The sequence below is a fragment of the Podarcis gaigeae genome, assembly GCF_964106915.1.
Source record: "Podarcis gaigeae genome assembly, chromosome: 1".
NCBI classification, from domain to species: Eukaryota; Metazoa; Chordata; class Lepidosauria; order Squamata; family Lacertidae; genus Podarcis; species Podarcis gaigeae.
This window is the reverse complement of record NC_139678.1, coordinates 22214570-22229430: the sequence shown is the minus strand read 5'-3', so window position 1 is coordinate 22229430 and position 14861 is coordinate 22214570. Positions and strand designations below refer to the sequence as shown.

The following is a 14861-nucleotide window of genomic DNA, read 5'->3' as shown; positions in this document are numbered from 1 at the left end:
ACCGTTGCCTGGCAACAATTAGTGCAAACTGTTTTCATCGGTATCTTGACTTTGGCTAAAGATAAACCCGCTTCTTCGAAGCCTTCTGGTGAATCCAGCTGTTTTAAAAGGATGGAGATTTTAACTGTGTTTTTTTTTTAATTAAAAAAAAAACCCCAACAACCCAGCAACAGTAAATTGGGAGCACTGTTTTTAGGAGTATGTCCATAAATCGCCTTGGGACATATTTGTGGAGGGTGATTCAGATATCAATTCAATGAAGGTGATGATGTGTATGCAAAGGTTTGGGGGGAGCAATCCCCTATGTAGCATTGTTTTAATATTTTTTATTTTAAATTTGTAACTAAAACTTTTATAAACTGATATTCACCCCTACATGGATAGTACAGCGATGTGAAACGGGCATAACTAAACTAGTTATACCATTTCTAAACAGATAAAGAAACAGAAGTAGCCACTTGGACGACATAACCAATGCTTAAAAACGTCCAGGCAAACACACACAAATAGAAGTTTTAATCTGGCACTGAAAGGATTGTAGTGTCAGTGCAAATCATGCATCTACGAGGAGGGTGTTCCACAACCTGGGTGCCAGTACAAGCAGATCACACCCTCAGTGTTTTGTTTTTTTTAAACAGGGAGTTTTTCTAAGTAAACCTGCATACAGTATTAGCAGGCTACACAGAATAGAGGACTGCAGACATACAGAACTGTAGTCAGCAGCCACCACAGCCGGCTTCTCCTAAGCATAGATCAGGAGGATATAATCCTGGAACAAATGCAAGCCTACTGCTTAACACAAATGCACCCCCTACCACTTCACTAAGACCGGGATATCGTAATCTAGAGCCAGGGTACGTGACAGGGTACATGAACCACAGTTAAAGAATTGACCAAGTTCAGAAGTAACTGGTGTGAAAATACCCCATTAAATCCTTCCGGTGTGCTGTACAGCAACCTTCAGCATTTCCACCCACAGCATGCAGAACGGTTCCGCAGCAGAGAAGCGACGTCTTCCAATTGTGACCAGCAATTTTGTGTCACAAGCTTAGTAGAGATTTATGAAGCGGTGCCGTATCATGAGAACAAATATTTGCACAAGCCAAGGAGGCATAGTATATTCAATACTGCAGAGCGTTGGCCAAGTTTTTTCTCCTGTCTCATGGGCTGCTACTGAACTATAACCTATTTTGCATTTAAAGATAACAGAAAGCTTTCATTGGCCAATGCTGCACAAAATGGCGGGGTGGGGTGGGGGGCTGTTCACAAAGAAGTTATCCAATGAAGCTGAATGTTGGAAGACTCAGGACAGACAAAAGAATGCACTTCTTCATCCAGCACATAGTTAACCTCTGGAATTCGTTTCTACAAGAAGTAGCCATTGCTTCCAACTTGGATGGTTTTAGAAGTTGAGACCAATTTAATGGAGGAAATGACTATCAATGGCTACTAGCCACAATGTCTAAGTTTTGTGTCCACTGTTGGAGGCCTTGTGTCTTTGAATACCAGTAACAACTGGGGATAGCATTCTGGTACTCAGGTTCGGAATCCCATAGGCATCCAGTTGGCCATGGAGAGAACAGGATGTTGGACTTAGATGGACTTCTGGCCTGATCCAAGCAGGGCTGTTCTTATGACGGAAGGATGTGCATTACAGAGATGACACATTGGGGAGGACACTATTAGATCAAGCTAGAACTGGAACACCATTTAAAAGGGCACATCTGCTAATTTAGCAGGGCAGGAATCCCAAATTAAGACTACAACTGTGGCCAAAAAAAAAAGTTGTTCCAATTCATCACCAAAAGCAAGACTATTTTTATGTGCAAGAGCTGTCTAACAGCACCTGCTTGATAAGAATCTCCCTCTTTGGACTGGCCAGTTAATTTTTCTTTATTAGCAGAGAAGGCTATTTAGACTGATCCTCTGCACTTTTGCATGCCTCTGTGATGTTTTTAGTTTGCCTGAGATATATGAATTTTGTAAGCTGCCTGGAGGAGAAGCCATAGCTCAGGGGTAGAACACATGCTTTACGTAAGCCTTCCCCAAACTGGTGCCCTCTGGATATTGTTGGAATAAAACTCCCATAATCCCAGCTGTTGGCCATGCGGGTGAGGGTTGGTGGGAGCTGCAGTAGGACATTATCTAGAGAGCATCAGCTTGGGAAAGGGCTGCTTTACGTGCAAAAGGTCCCCTTTTTAACCCCTGCAATCTCTACTAGGACTGGAAAACACCCATCTGAAATTCTACAGAGAATCTGCCAATCTGTGTTGAGAGCATTTTGAGGTTAGACAGACAAATACTCTGACTCCTATATGTTCCGATGGGTCATATTTCTGATGGAAGCACAGCTTGTTAAGTAAAAACAGATAAATCTTTAAGAAGAGTATCTATTAATATATTCCTGTTACAACTTCAAGCTGAGTTGCAAGTTTCAATTTGAATCCATCCTATTTTGATTTCTCAGCATTTTCAGCAAGCTCTTCAAAATGTATTCTTGGTATGTGCATTTACACAGAAACACCAATCCAACTGAAAGGTGGAAAAGCCCTTGCTGCTTCTGCTCCTAGATTTGAGATTTCATAAATTCCTGTTCGAGAGGAACAGTGATCTGCAGTGATAAGGCACCAGTACCGCCTCTCTGAACACATAAAATTGTTCTGCCATGAAATGTTGCAACAGGTTACGATCAACTCGACAAAAACCAATTCATTTATCCTTATGTAATAATAATCTGAGGTTTTGCTATCCATTTTGGGAAGAGAGGAAAATCAAGCTCCAGTATGACACACCTGAGACTACCCCTGAGATGTCTTTTGAGTGAATGAGCACCAAGAAGCTGGCAAAGTGCATAGGGCCCCGTTTGCAGAGTGGGAAGGATGTTCTTCCATGAAAACACACTGTAGGTAGATTCTCATAAAACTAGCCCCTCTGAATTGAAAGCAAGAAAAGCTTTAGCCATTTCTTCTGGTGATTTTATCCAAGTAGTAACTCCAGTTCCGCATGCAACTGTAAGCATCTCCTCCCTATGCTTTTGTAACTACAGTGGTACCTCAGGTTACAGATGCTTCAGGTTACAGACTCCACTAACCCGGAAGTAGTACCTCAGGTTAAGAACTTTGCTTCAGGATGAGAACAGAAATCGTGCTCCGGCGGCGCAGCGGGAAGTGCCATTAGCTAAAGTGGTACCTCAGGTTAAGAACAGTTTCAGGTTAAGAATGGACCTCCGGAACGAATTAAGTACATAACCAGAGGTACCACTGTATTACACTTATTCTGAAGTACAAAATTTTGTTCCCGAATAATAATCTTCAAACAGGATTCACTAGCAATAACTGAAGTTTTTTTTACTATGAGGCACTGAAAAAAATATACTCCATCCCTTTACAGCAAAACCTTTGCTTTGCACTAATGTCACTGGAACACAGAAGAAGAAAAAGAACCAACACCAGTCATTGTACACCATCTCCAGCTGATCAATATTAGTCATGGATCTGGATTCTTCATTCAGTGAGACACTGCTGCCCTATTTTTGAGCTCCAAGAATTAGATGGATGACTGGAGCCAAGGATTACAATTTTTAATTAAAGCAAACTTCACCGGGTGACTCCTACTGAGTCAGGGGAACGGGTTATAAAGCACTGTAGACCTTCTGACATTAGCCAAGTCCAGATGCTTGTAGACATTTATAACAGCATATTGTTATAAAGTATTTCATTTTCTGTTCTTTCCACTGGCACATTTTGTGCATTCATTAATAATAGGGGGGTTTTCCCTTCCCTTAAGTCTTTGGGTGATCTCCAACATCAATCATAGAGTAGATTCATGGAAGTCAATGGACTTCAACACCTTAAATCCACTGATTTCGATGCCTTTGCTCAGAGTATGACTAACAATGAATATCACCCTTTGGGTGTAGATAAGGCACTGCCAACAACAGATGGTTTCTCCTGCGACGTTCTGCCTAATATCTCCTCTTCTCCCCATCACACATAGTAATAAGACACACAACCCATTGTGTGTTTCATCACCACATTACAAGGGAAAGGCAGGACAGGGGGAATAACCATATTACCTGGATTACAGGGGGGCAGAGGGAGGCTACCCCCCTAGACCCTCTTTTTAAAAGGCTACTGGAGGGCATGATTTGGCTACAAATAGGTGGAGCCAGAAGGAGATACTGAGAATTGCACTAGGAGCTCCCTACGTTCTCATAATTTGAGTGCCAAAAGCAATGCAGTGTGCTCTGGAAACCATGTGTTGTTGGTTTTTTTTTTGCAATGCCTGCTTCCACCCCATAATTGCAATACTATGGCATAATGAAACCTATCTGCAATCCAGCATTAGAAGTACAAGTCCGTCACCGCAAAGCAAGGAAAACTTGAAAAGCAGTGATACCAAATATAGATAAAGAGATTTAGAAAGAAAGCCCCTTTAAAGAATTGGGTGGTGAGAAAACAATTGTACTCACCTGTATAACTTCTATCCCTCTTTTCCTGAAAAAGAAATGGTAGAAAAATACAGTTATTTATTAAAAAATTAAATTCAGCTATTGCCTTAGTTTCTTTTTTAAGAAACAGCATATTCCAGGCTGGGGGAAACTGAACTGTCTACAACCTGATATTACATACAGATGCAGGAGAATAATGTCATTCTAAACTTTCTAGACACAGATGGCAGATTTTTAGGAGCATGGCCAACCCAATGAATGGAACTTTTGCAGACTTCAATGTTTCTACTCCAAGTTCAAAAAAAGGAGGACATCCTATGGTCAGCTTTAAAGCCCTAAATGGCCTTGGCCCAGTATACCTGAAGGAGCGTCTCCACCACCATCGTTCAGCCTGGACACTGAGATCCAGCTCTGAGGGCCTTCTGGCAGTTCCCTCACCGTAAGAAGCCAAGTTACAGGGAACCAGGCAGAGGGCCTTCTCGGTAGTGGCGCCCGCCCTGTGGAACGCCCTCACATCAGATGTCAAAGAGATAAACAACTATCTGACATTTAGAAGACATCTGAAGGCAGCTCTCTTTAGGGAAGTTTTTAATAACTGATGCTTTAATGTATTTTTAATCTTTGTTGGAAGCCGCCCAGAGTGGCTGGGGAAACCCAGCTAGATGGGCCGGGTATAAATAATAAATTATTCATCATCATCATCATCATCATCATCATCATTGAAAGGTCTGCTGCAATCTCCAAGAAAATTCATATCCCCCATCAGACTGTCCTTTCGTAAAGCTCCAAACATTTATTATTATTATTTTAGTCTACATTCAGATGGTTTTATGACTGTCATTTTAAATAACCATTTTATTCTAGATTATTTTATTGTTGTTAATTATTTTTGCCGCTATTTTAAATATTGGAATCTTAACGTTGGCTTCTTAGGATGACAACTAATCATTAAAATACATACTAGAAATCTATAAAATAATAACTACAAATCTCGATACTGAAAGACAGCGAGAGGTATTCTGCTAGGCTTTATCAAACACACTGGAATTAATGAGCAGGGTTAGGTCCATTCATTTCAAGGGTTCCACTCTGACTAAAACACAGCTGAATATCACCCATTATTTGCTATCAAATCAATCAATCAGTATAAACATGCAACCGTGGTATACATTATTCTTATTTCTATATTATCTGAAGCATGTCAGGCTATTAGATGTTTATAATAAGCAAGCTGGCAACAATATGAGGGTAGAAATCACCAACCATGAAGTCATTTTTGAAGAGTGACACATGTCCCTAACCACCCCATCACATATTTTTATTATGCTTTCAAATGGAGCAAATAGCAACAAACTGATGGTCGATACACTTAAGGTGTTTTTGAAAGTTCTTTATAGTGCCAATTAACAAAATATGATCACTGATTTACTAGTGCATATTCCAGTGCAAAATAAAAAATCGAAGTTCAAATGAAAAAGGCAGGCGCATTCTTGGCTACTTACGTCCACTAATTTCTTACACCAAACAGTAAGAAAATGTGATCACTGTGAAGGACAACTATTTTGATTTGGTTTCTAAATTATTCACAGATGCTTTATAATTCTGATGTAACCTTCTTCTAATTGAAATACAAATTTCATCTTTGAAAACCAAAGGAGGAAAAAAAAACCTAATCGGCTTTCTTTGTTAAAAGAAAAATCTGCTGTTGAATTAATTTTAGCAGGGATGGGGACTCTAGCTGTTCTTGGGCCCCAACTCTCACCAATTCCAGTCTGCATGGGCAACAGTCAGGGGAAATGGAAGTTGGAATCCAATATCTGGAAGGCTGCAGGTTCCCTACCCCTGATTTACAGCTCTAGGGCAGTGATATCTCTGCCTTGTCTTTCAGGCATGATCTCCTTCCCTCCAAGTGTTAGAAATTAGCCAGGCGCCAGGTGCGTTTTGCTCCTGGCATGGGTCCAACTGCGACGACATGGAGATTTCTGGATGCCAGGCTAGTGACTGATATCTCCATCTGGCTGGCCCCTCCAGCTTTCTTAAGCTAGTAAACAGAAAAGCTTATTTATTGCATCTAAATCCCACCTTTTCTTCCAATGAGTACATGGTTCACCCACCCACCCTCAGCTAATTCCTACAATAACCCTGTGAGGTGGGTTAAGAGGCCCAAGATCACCCAGTGCGCTTCATGACTGAGTGGGGATTTGAACCCTGATCTCCCAGGTCCTAGCCCAACACTGAATAAATATGGGGAAAGCAAAATGTCACTTAGAGGAGGATCTGAAATATTTTGCTTGAAGCTTGAATTTGTTTTATTCTGGATTGTTTTATTTGATGTTTTAATTTGTTGCAAACCGTTCTGAGGTTTTTTCTTTAAAATATAAAATGCTATAGAAATGAAATTAATCATCATCATCATCTCCACTGGGCAGGGAATGGAATCTAGACATACCGTTGTGGCGGCCCTAATCTAGGTTTAAGGAGCCATTAACTTATATATCTGAGTTTCTAACCCTGCCTCCTTCCCCCTTGTGACTCAAAAGGGAATATGAAAGCTTTGACTCCACATTCTCAGAAAGCAGAACCGTGCATAATGTTAACATGCCCTGCCATCGCGCTGGATGCAGAAACGACTGGGGAAGAGCAAATGTCAACAGGAGAATCATATTTTCCTCAAAAAAAAAGTGTAACATGACACACAGAACAAACATGGTTTCGTACGCTGCATGTTATGGCTACAAAATGACTTAAGTAGAAAACGACAGTAGTTGCGGTTGTCGTATGACTACCAGATATGCTGTCATGGGGGTTGGAAAGGAATTCAAGATATTCCAAGCCTAAAGGCAGATTCTCATTTTACTAGTTTGTTCTTGTATATGCCTATCCTGAATACTAAACACATACACACCTCATCAAGCGTGAAGGGCACATGTGTGTAAGCAGGAAACTGCCTCCTTAAATTTTTTTTGAAATTCACTTTTATTTATATTATGGGCTGTTCAGAGACTGAGATGCAAACCAAACAGGGGGTGTAAGTGGCCTAGGGAAGGTCAGGGGGTATCTTATAAGTGCAATGAAACAGAAATGAGGCAAAGATTAAAGGGGGAGACAGGGGAGAGAAAAACAACACCTCTGGAAAAATATTGGGAGGGAATGTAGATAAATTAAGCGAGACAGGGACAAATAAAGCAAGAGAGAACTTGGAAGAACTCTGGGAATGGATTTGGGAGGGCTGCCCCAACAGGTGCAAGGAAAGCATGGGTGGCCATGGGGACAAATGCTGCCCCCCCCCATTAACCATAACCCCCCAGATTCCCACCTTTCCTTTTTTTTTTAAAAAAAAAGAGTTACGTTTCTAACATTTGTAGAACCTGAAGTATAAGTCAAAATGTGCAGGCATTTATTATTATTATTTTTTCTGTGAGTAACTAGCTTACTCTCCCCAACACTGTTTTATTTCACATCCCTCCCCCACCACACACACCCTGGAAAAAATGCCTCTGGACACCCATGAAGAAAAAGGCACATGAGAAGAAAACCGGGGTGGTGTGACAAGCAGGGAAATGGCTCTCTTTTGAGGAGAAGGCTCTATAATTTGTGAGGCAGTGAGGACGAAAAGTTGAGGGAGGAAAGAAAGAAAGAAAGAAAGAAAGAAAGAAAGAAAGAAAGAAAGAAAGAAAGAAAGAAAGAAAGAACTTTGAATGGATCTTGCTTTCTAATGAAGGGACTGTGTCACAGGTGTGTCAAAATATATATAGAGAGAAATGGAATTATGGGGAGGAGAAATTTCAGATCTCTGTGTCAGGAGCCATAACTTGGTGATAGAAAACATCCCTTGCATGTGGCGTCAGTTTTCATCCCTGGCTAAAGAATTAGGTGTGGGGGAAAGGAACTTTTCCCCAAGCTCCCGAAAGCTGCTGCCAGCCAGTGTCAATAAATACTGGTCCAGATGGACCAGTTGTCTTGTGCAGTGCAATGCCGCCTCCCTTGGTGTTTTCCTAGATATTTTTTTTATCAGCAAGATTTAAATCAATAAAGTTCCTTTAGAACACATTAGATTTATTCAAAAACACCGAGTAGTGCTTTTAAGAGACACGTGCATATAAAAAGCAGCACGAGAAGAGGCCCCAGGCGTTCTCCTAGGCATCTCCCTTAGAAGATATTGATAGATGGTTTGACCCTGACTCGGTCAGAATTTCCTAAGCCACAATAGAGCACTAGGCCTCTCACGTACAGAGGCATTATAATCCTTTTCCTCTTGAACTTACGTTACTTGCAGTCTTCCTGTTTTGGATTAGATTAGAGGGCTTTGACAGTATAGAGTTAGCAGCACAAGGGCTGCCCCGTTGAAACCCTTACGTAAGTTACAAGGCCTTGTTTTTTATATAAAAAAAAACCACGCTACAAAAACCTCAGCATTCAATTTTAAAAGGCTTCTGACATGCATGGGGCTGGTGGGGTGGAGTCAACTATAATCAAGGCGACAGGATCGTAAAATAGACCTGTAATGTTCATACCGGGAAGAGTTGAGTCAACATTCTTGACACTGGGGATTAACGTTGTAAGACTCCTGGGCCACTGCCCCAGCTGGCTAGGAATCAGCTGTTGAGAAAGCATTTATCACCCTTCCTTACATACCAGAGATTGTTCCCTGAAAATGAAACGCCACAATAACTTGTTATAGGTGAATCACAGAGATGGAGAAAGAAATAATCTCTGAATGACTGTCCATGTTTTTCAGCGCTGGAATTCTTGGGACACAGAACTGGAGCAATAAACTGTCCATGCATAACCTCATTTTTGTCATGATAGTCATCGCCAGACAGGAAGATAACAGCATTGCTACAGATATACCAGCTAACTATAGCCACACACAAGCACAGCCAATGTGCTCTTGGAGGTATTGAATATACAACTGCAATGGCACTGGTGGGCATACCCAATATTCTTACATGCTGAAGGATTGACAAAGGCATAGTGTACTTCCGAAAACAAAACAAAAAGCACATTATTGAACAGTTGGAACAAGAGGCCTGGGTGACATCTAAGTGGTGTGTTGTCTTCTACTCCTGGCTTCCACAGTCCCTTGTATGCCCCCAAAATCTGCTCTGGATGGTTGGGGGAACTTCTGGAGCAGAGGGGAGGAAAGAAAAGTCCCAGAGCATGAGTAGAAGTCTGCCTGAACCTCAATGGATATTGCTAAAAATATATTCGGCCAATACTTCACTGGATATTTTATTAGTTTCACATTCAACAGCCAGTTGAAGGGCTTGCTTAAAACAGATAAAGATGCACGTAATATAACCGACATGTTAATGCAATACATCAACAGTTCCTCTATAACTTGGGTGACAATAGAACAGGAAACATAAGCTTTTCTTTTGTGTTTACACTGGACACAAAAGAAACAGGAGCTTCATTTTTAATCTGGATGTGCTGGCAATAAGACTTTAAAAACTATACTATTTTAATGTTAATTTGTGATTGTATTGGTTTTACTGATCTTGTATTGTGTGGATTGCATTTAAATTTTGTAAACTGCTCTGTAAGGAGCTATCCCAAAATACACAGTATAAAAGAAACCAACTCTTCTAGAGTAGAAGTAGCTTGTGTCTGCTGCTGCTCAATGTAGTTCTGGGGGTGGGTGGTAGACCCACCAAACTTAAATAAGCATTACTGATTTAGATTCAGAAAAATAGATTCTGGCTCATCTCATTCCAATAGACTTTTCATGAAAATTACAGGTGAACTACCTGTAGGGTCACCTAAACCTAAATTAAGCCACAGAGGGATTGCTATGTAGGTAAATGAAATTGTTGGATGCCTCAAATATTTCCTAAAATCTTCTTTACCCAAGGGCATCGTTTTAATTGATAGGTTTTAAGCATATTCATTGCATTCTGATCTTTATTTGTATTTTATTGCTTTTTGATTTTATAGCCATTTTTGCCAAAAATGCTCAGCAGCACTGTATATTAATTTTCTAAATAAATAAATTTGCATATGCTAATATTAACTATTTTTTTAAAAAGAAAAAGGGAAGGATAAGGAAAGGAGAACCAGGGTATAAGTTGAAAACATTGCTTCAAACATTGCCTCTGTCAAGCACTTTGGGGGTGAGAGTTGCTTTTATAGGTTTTAACTTTTCATCCCACCAACGCAGCAGACTGCTTTTAAATCTATACACAGGAAATGACTTCTAAGTGGCATCACAGCAGTCTCCAAACATCCCCACTAACTGCTACGCACACAAGAGCGTGAGGAGAATAGTAGCAGATCAGACCAAAGGCCCATCTAAATCTAGCATTTTGTCCCCAAAATTGCCAGTCGGATGTCTATGGGATGGCTACATTAAACTAAGCTCATTTTAGCTACACAATGCAACTCATCCAACAAAATTCTCTTTAGGTGGAGAGCAACAACAGGAAATACAGTGGTGCCCCGCAAGACGAACGCCTCGCAAGACGAAAAACCCGCTAGACAAAAGGGTTTTCCGTTTTGGAGGCGCTTCACAAAACAAATTTCCCTATGGGGTTGCTTCGCAAGACGAAAAAAATATTGCATCCCCCCGTGGGGTTTTTTCGCTTTTTTCACCCTTTTCTTAAGCCGCTAAGCCGCTTATCAGCTGTTCCGCTGATAAGCCGCTTAACAGCTAATCGCTGGAAGCCGCTTGACAGCTGTAGCGCTAATCCGCTAAGCTGTCAATGGGCTTGCTTCGCAAGACGAAAAAACCGCTAGACGAAGAGAATCGCGGAACAAATTCTTTTCGTCTAGCGAGGCACCACTGTATACTATTCGTTTCCAAATGGTTTAGTCAGTTCCTATACAGTGGTACCTCGTGTTACATACTGTCCCCCACATACGTGCTCCACTAACCCGGAAGTAGATGCCCCCTTGTTGCAACCTTTGCCCCAGGATGCGAGTGGAAGTTGCGCTCTGGCGGCGCGGCAGGCACCATTAGAGGAAGCACGTCTCATGTTACGAGCGGTTTTCTATTATGAACAGACCTCTGGAACGGATTAAGTACGTAACACGAGGTACCACTGTAGTAAGTTGCAGCCAAGACACAAAACATGTGACTTTTCAAAAGAAGATGTTGAAAAACAGAAAAGGGGAGACAGACTAGGGGTAGCAGGTTTATCCCAGTTCTACACTAGTTTTACGGCTTTTCTTCGAAGTCTTGGGAATTGTAGTTTGGCGCAGACTCTAAGATTTATGTTGTTGGCTTTCTCTATTCCCACCATTCCAAACACACAGGAATGCAATTCCCCGGGGTTTCCTAGGGAGAACAAACAACTTTAAACAGTCTGTCTGGCTCTCTCTCACACACACAGAGAGAATTAAATTAAAACTAGGTCCCATGTGGCAGATTGCGGTCAAAAGGAAGATCCCGGGTCAGATTAGCGCCATGCAACTGAATGAATTTCCTTGGTGGGAAATTGAACGAGCTTCTTTATATACCCTTTGACACTTTCCGGAACTGCTGATGTGTGCCTGCATAGGTCTCTAGAGACTCAACCCAGACACACTTACCTTGCAAGATGTCTTAACAAAGTGAATTTGTCTGCAAGAAAGTTTCAAATAAGAATAGCAATTCCCCAAGCATCTATGTACTGCAAATCTTACTCAAACAATAAACAGTGTTAAGGGCTGGTTCTTGACATCAATGCAATGTTTTTTTACTTCCACCTAACCTGACCTTCCATCCCAGAGGACTGTAGGTAGAACTGCCTGAAGTGAACCAAATATAGTAAACACAGTATGTAGAAAATCCTACTGTGCCTTAGGGCTTATCCATGTGTGTATTTTCTTAAAGGTCTGACCCTGTTCCTGTCCCCCCACCCACAAAATGTTCTGTCCAACAGCCTGTGATTATTTAGTGGAGTTTAGGTGCTTATATAAAAAGAGCAGATTGAAGGCTCCAAGTTGTGCCTCTTGCCATCTGCCAGCTTTGTTCTTCTTTCTCCTACTGCAGGAGGATCACTAGGCTACAGAATCATAGAATTATAGAGTTGGAAGGGACGACAAGAGTCATCTAGTCCAAGCCCCTGCAATACAGGAATTTTTGCCCAACGTGGGTCTCAAACTCGGACCCTCAGATCAAGAGTCTCGTGTCAACAGAGCCATCCCAGGGTTGTTTTTGTAGGCATCACATGAGACGGTTTAGGGAGGGCATTCCATATTTGGGGTGCCACTGCTGAGAAAGATCTCTCCCTTGTTACTGAATAAAAGAGACAAACCCAATCTTCATCAATTTGGGCAGGACTAAGGAGCTAGTCTTGTGTGAGGAGCTACACAGTGGGTGCTGAGGAAGCTGAGCTCCTTTTGGAAGGGCATCAATTGAGGATTGCCCAAACTACCAAAATGGATGTGGTCTACACCTTCTCAATCCAGCACTGAGTCTTTTCCTTCATGTTTTGGCTTCATACTCAGAATGCGCAAATTTTAATTCACAAATCAACCCTGCTGATCCTGTGATATAGGATTAGCCTCCATAGGCTGAAGCAGCAAACCACCTAAGGCAATTTCTTCATTCAGCTAAGATTCATCCCACAGTTAGGTGATTTGGCCGCAATTCACACTTGTTTTATTATCCATTCCACGAATTATAGAATCATAGAATTGCAGAACTGGAAGGGACCGTATAGTCCAGGCATAGGCAAACTCGGCCCTCCAGATGTTTTGGGACTACAACTCCAATCATCCCTAGCTAACAGGACCAGTGGTCAGGGATGATGGGAGTTGTAGTCCCAAAACATTTGGCAGGCCGAGTTTGCCTATGCCTGATATAGTCCAACCCTCAGCAATGCAGGAATCTCAACTAAAGCATCCATGACAGATGGCCATCCAACCTCTGCTTAAAAGCCTCCAATGAAGAAGACACATCCCATGTTGATTTCATATTTTATTTTTGCATTTATATCCCACTTTCCCTCCAAGAAGCTCAAGGTGGCATGCATAGTTCTGCTCCTACCCACTTAATCCCCACAACAAGCCTTTGAGGTAGGTTAGGCTGAGAGTGAGTGACAGGTCCAAGGTCACTCGGTGAATTTCATGGCTGCATAGGGGTTTGAACCCTGGTCTCCCAGGTCTTATTCCAGCACACTAATGACTGTATCACATATCAGTATAATAAGCTGAATTTCCACGGTCTGCTACTATATAGTACACATATGTTTGAAAGGGGAAGACCAAAGAAATGCTGATCTGCCATTAGCACAGCAAAGTACAGGGTCCAGACCCTTTTAAGGAACATAATGAAAAATGACATGTTTGCAAACCACAGGCGCCTTTAAGACTCCTGAGCACTCACCTAAAACAAAAACGAAAGTGAATCGTGCTATCCTAAACTAAAAGAGGTCAAAACACACCCTAAAGCTGGGTGAACCAAAATCTAATTCTGACAACAACATTACATGTTAAGTTGAACAAGAACAAGCTATTAACTTGATCACGTTTGATTAAACAGAACTTTGTTTCCAGTGGCTCTTAATCTCTGTCATTCGTCAGCACAAAAACTTGTGGGATTTCATAGAATTGTAGAGTTGGAAGTGATCCTGAAGGTCATCTAGCCCATTTGCATCAAGATAACCTCTGTTTCATATACAGTATATGAGGCTGAGGAGTGGAAGTATATGAGGCTGAAGGAGTGGAAGCCAGGGGTGGGTGGGTGGGTGTTTGTAATGCAAAACCAAGCATAAAGCAAAATCATCACAGAAAACAGGTATGAAACATTGAAGCAAAGATTAAAAGCAGGGAGGGCAGAGACATCAGTAATACATTCCAGACTAACCGTAATCCTAGGTATCTTTTTTTTTTTTTAAAGGTATATACTGGTTCTCTAATCAGTCTGTGGCTAACTTTCCCATAGAGTCCCAAGGAAAAACAAAAAGGTGGATGATTCACTGTGTACTACAAACACCAAATGCTCAAGCTCCAACAGGTCAAATGACTCTCGTTCCAAGCGTTAGAACTGAAAGAGCTTGGAAGGGCCACCACAGACACAGCTGCAGTGAAGACAGAGTGTCCTCAGTTGAAATTTTCCATTATTACAAGGAGAGGCATTGGCAAACCAATTTAATACGAATCACGGTGCCCTATAAAGACAGCCAAAGAAGCGCAGATTGTCCAAAACAACAGCATTCCACTGTACAAGTCATAAAACATCTTTGCTGCCCCCAAAAAAGTATCAGAAACGTGGATTCAGAACTTCCTGCGATCCAAACGTCATTTTGTTGAGCATTTGGTGCCGGTATACGCTGAGCTGCCAAATCAAAGCCAAAAAAATAAAAATATAAATTACAGAGCACTTAATGGTGCTTAGACCCTAGGACAGGGGTAAGCGATGTGGTGCTGTCCCAGAATACTTAGATACTTAGATACTTCCTTTCTTCAGAAAATAATTAACTGAGAT

At 41.5% G+C, this 14861-nt stretch overlaps 1 protein-coding gene across 1 annotated transcript in view; it reads right to left on the bottom strand.

Annotated features, from left to right (window-relative positions):
- Nucleotides 1-14861, bottom strand: part of ITPK1 (inositol-tetrakisphosphate 1-kinase) — a 121255-nt gene that overhangs the window by 84104 nt on the left and 22290 nt on the right. The window contains exon 2 of the mRNA XM_083737035.1: nt 4472-4496. Coding sequence (XP_083593161.1) covers nt 4472-4496 — 25 coding nt within the window. The remainder of the gene's footprint in view (nt 1-4471; nt 4497-14861) is intronic.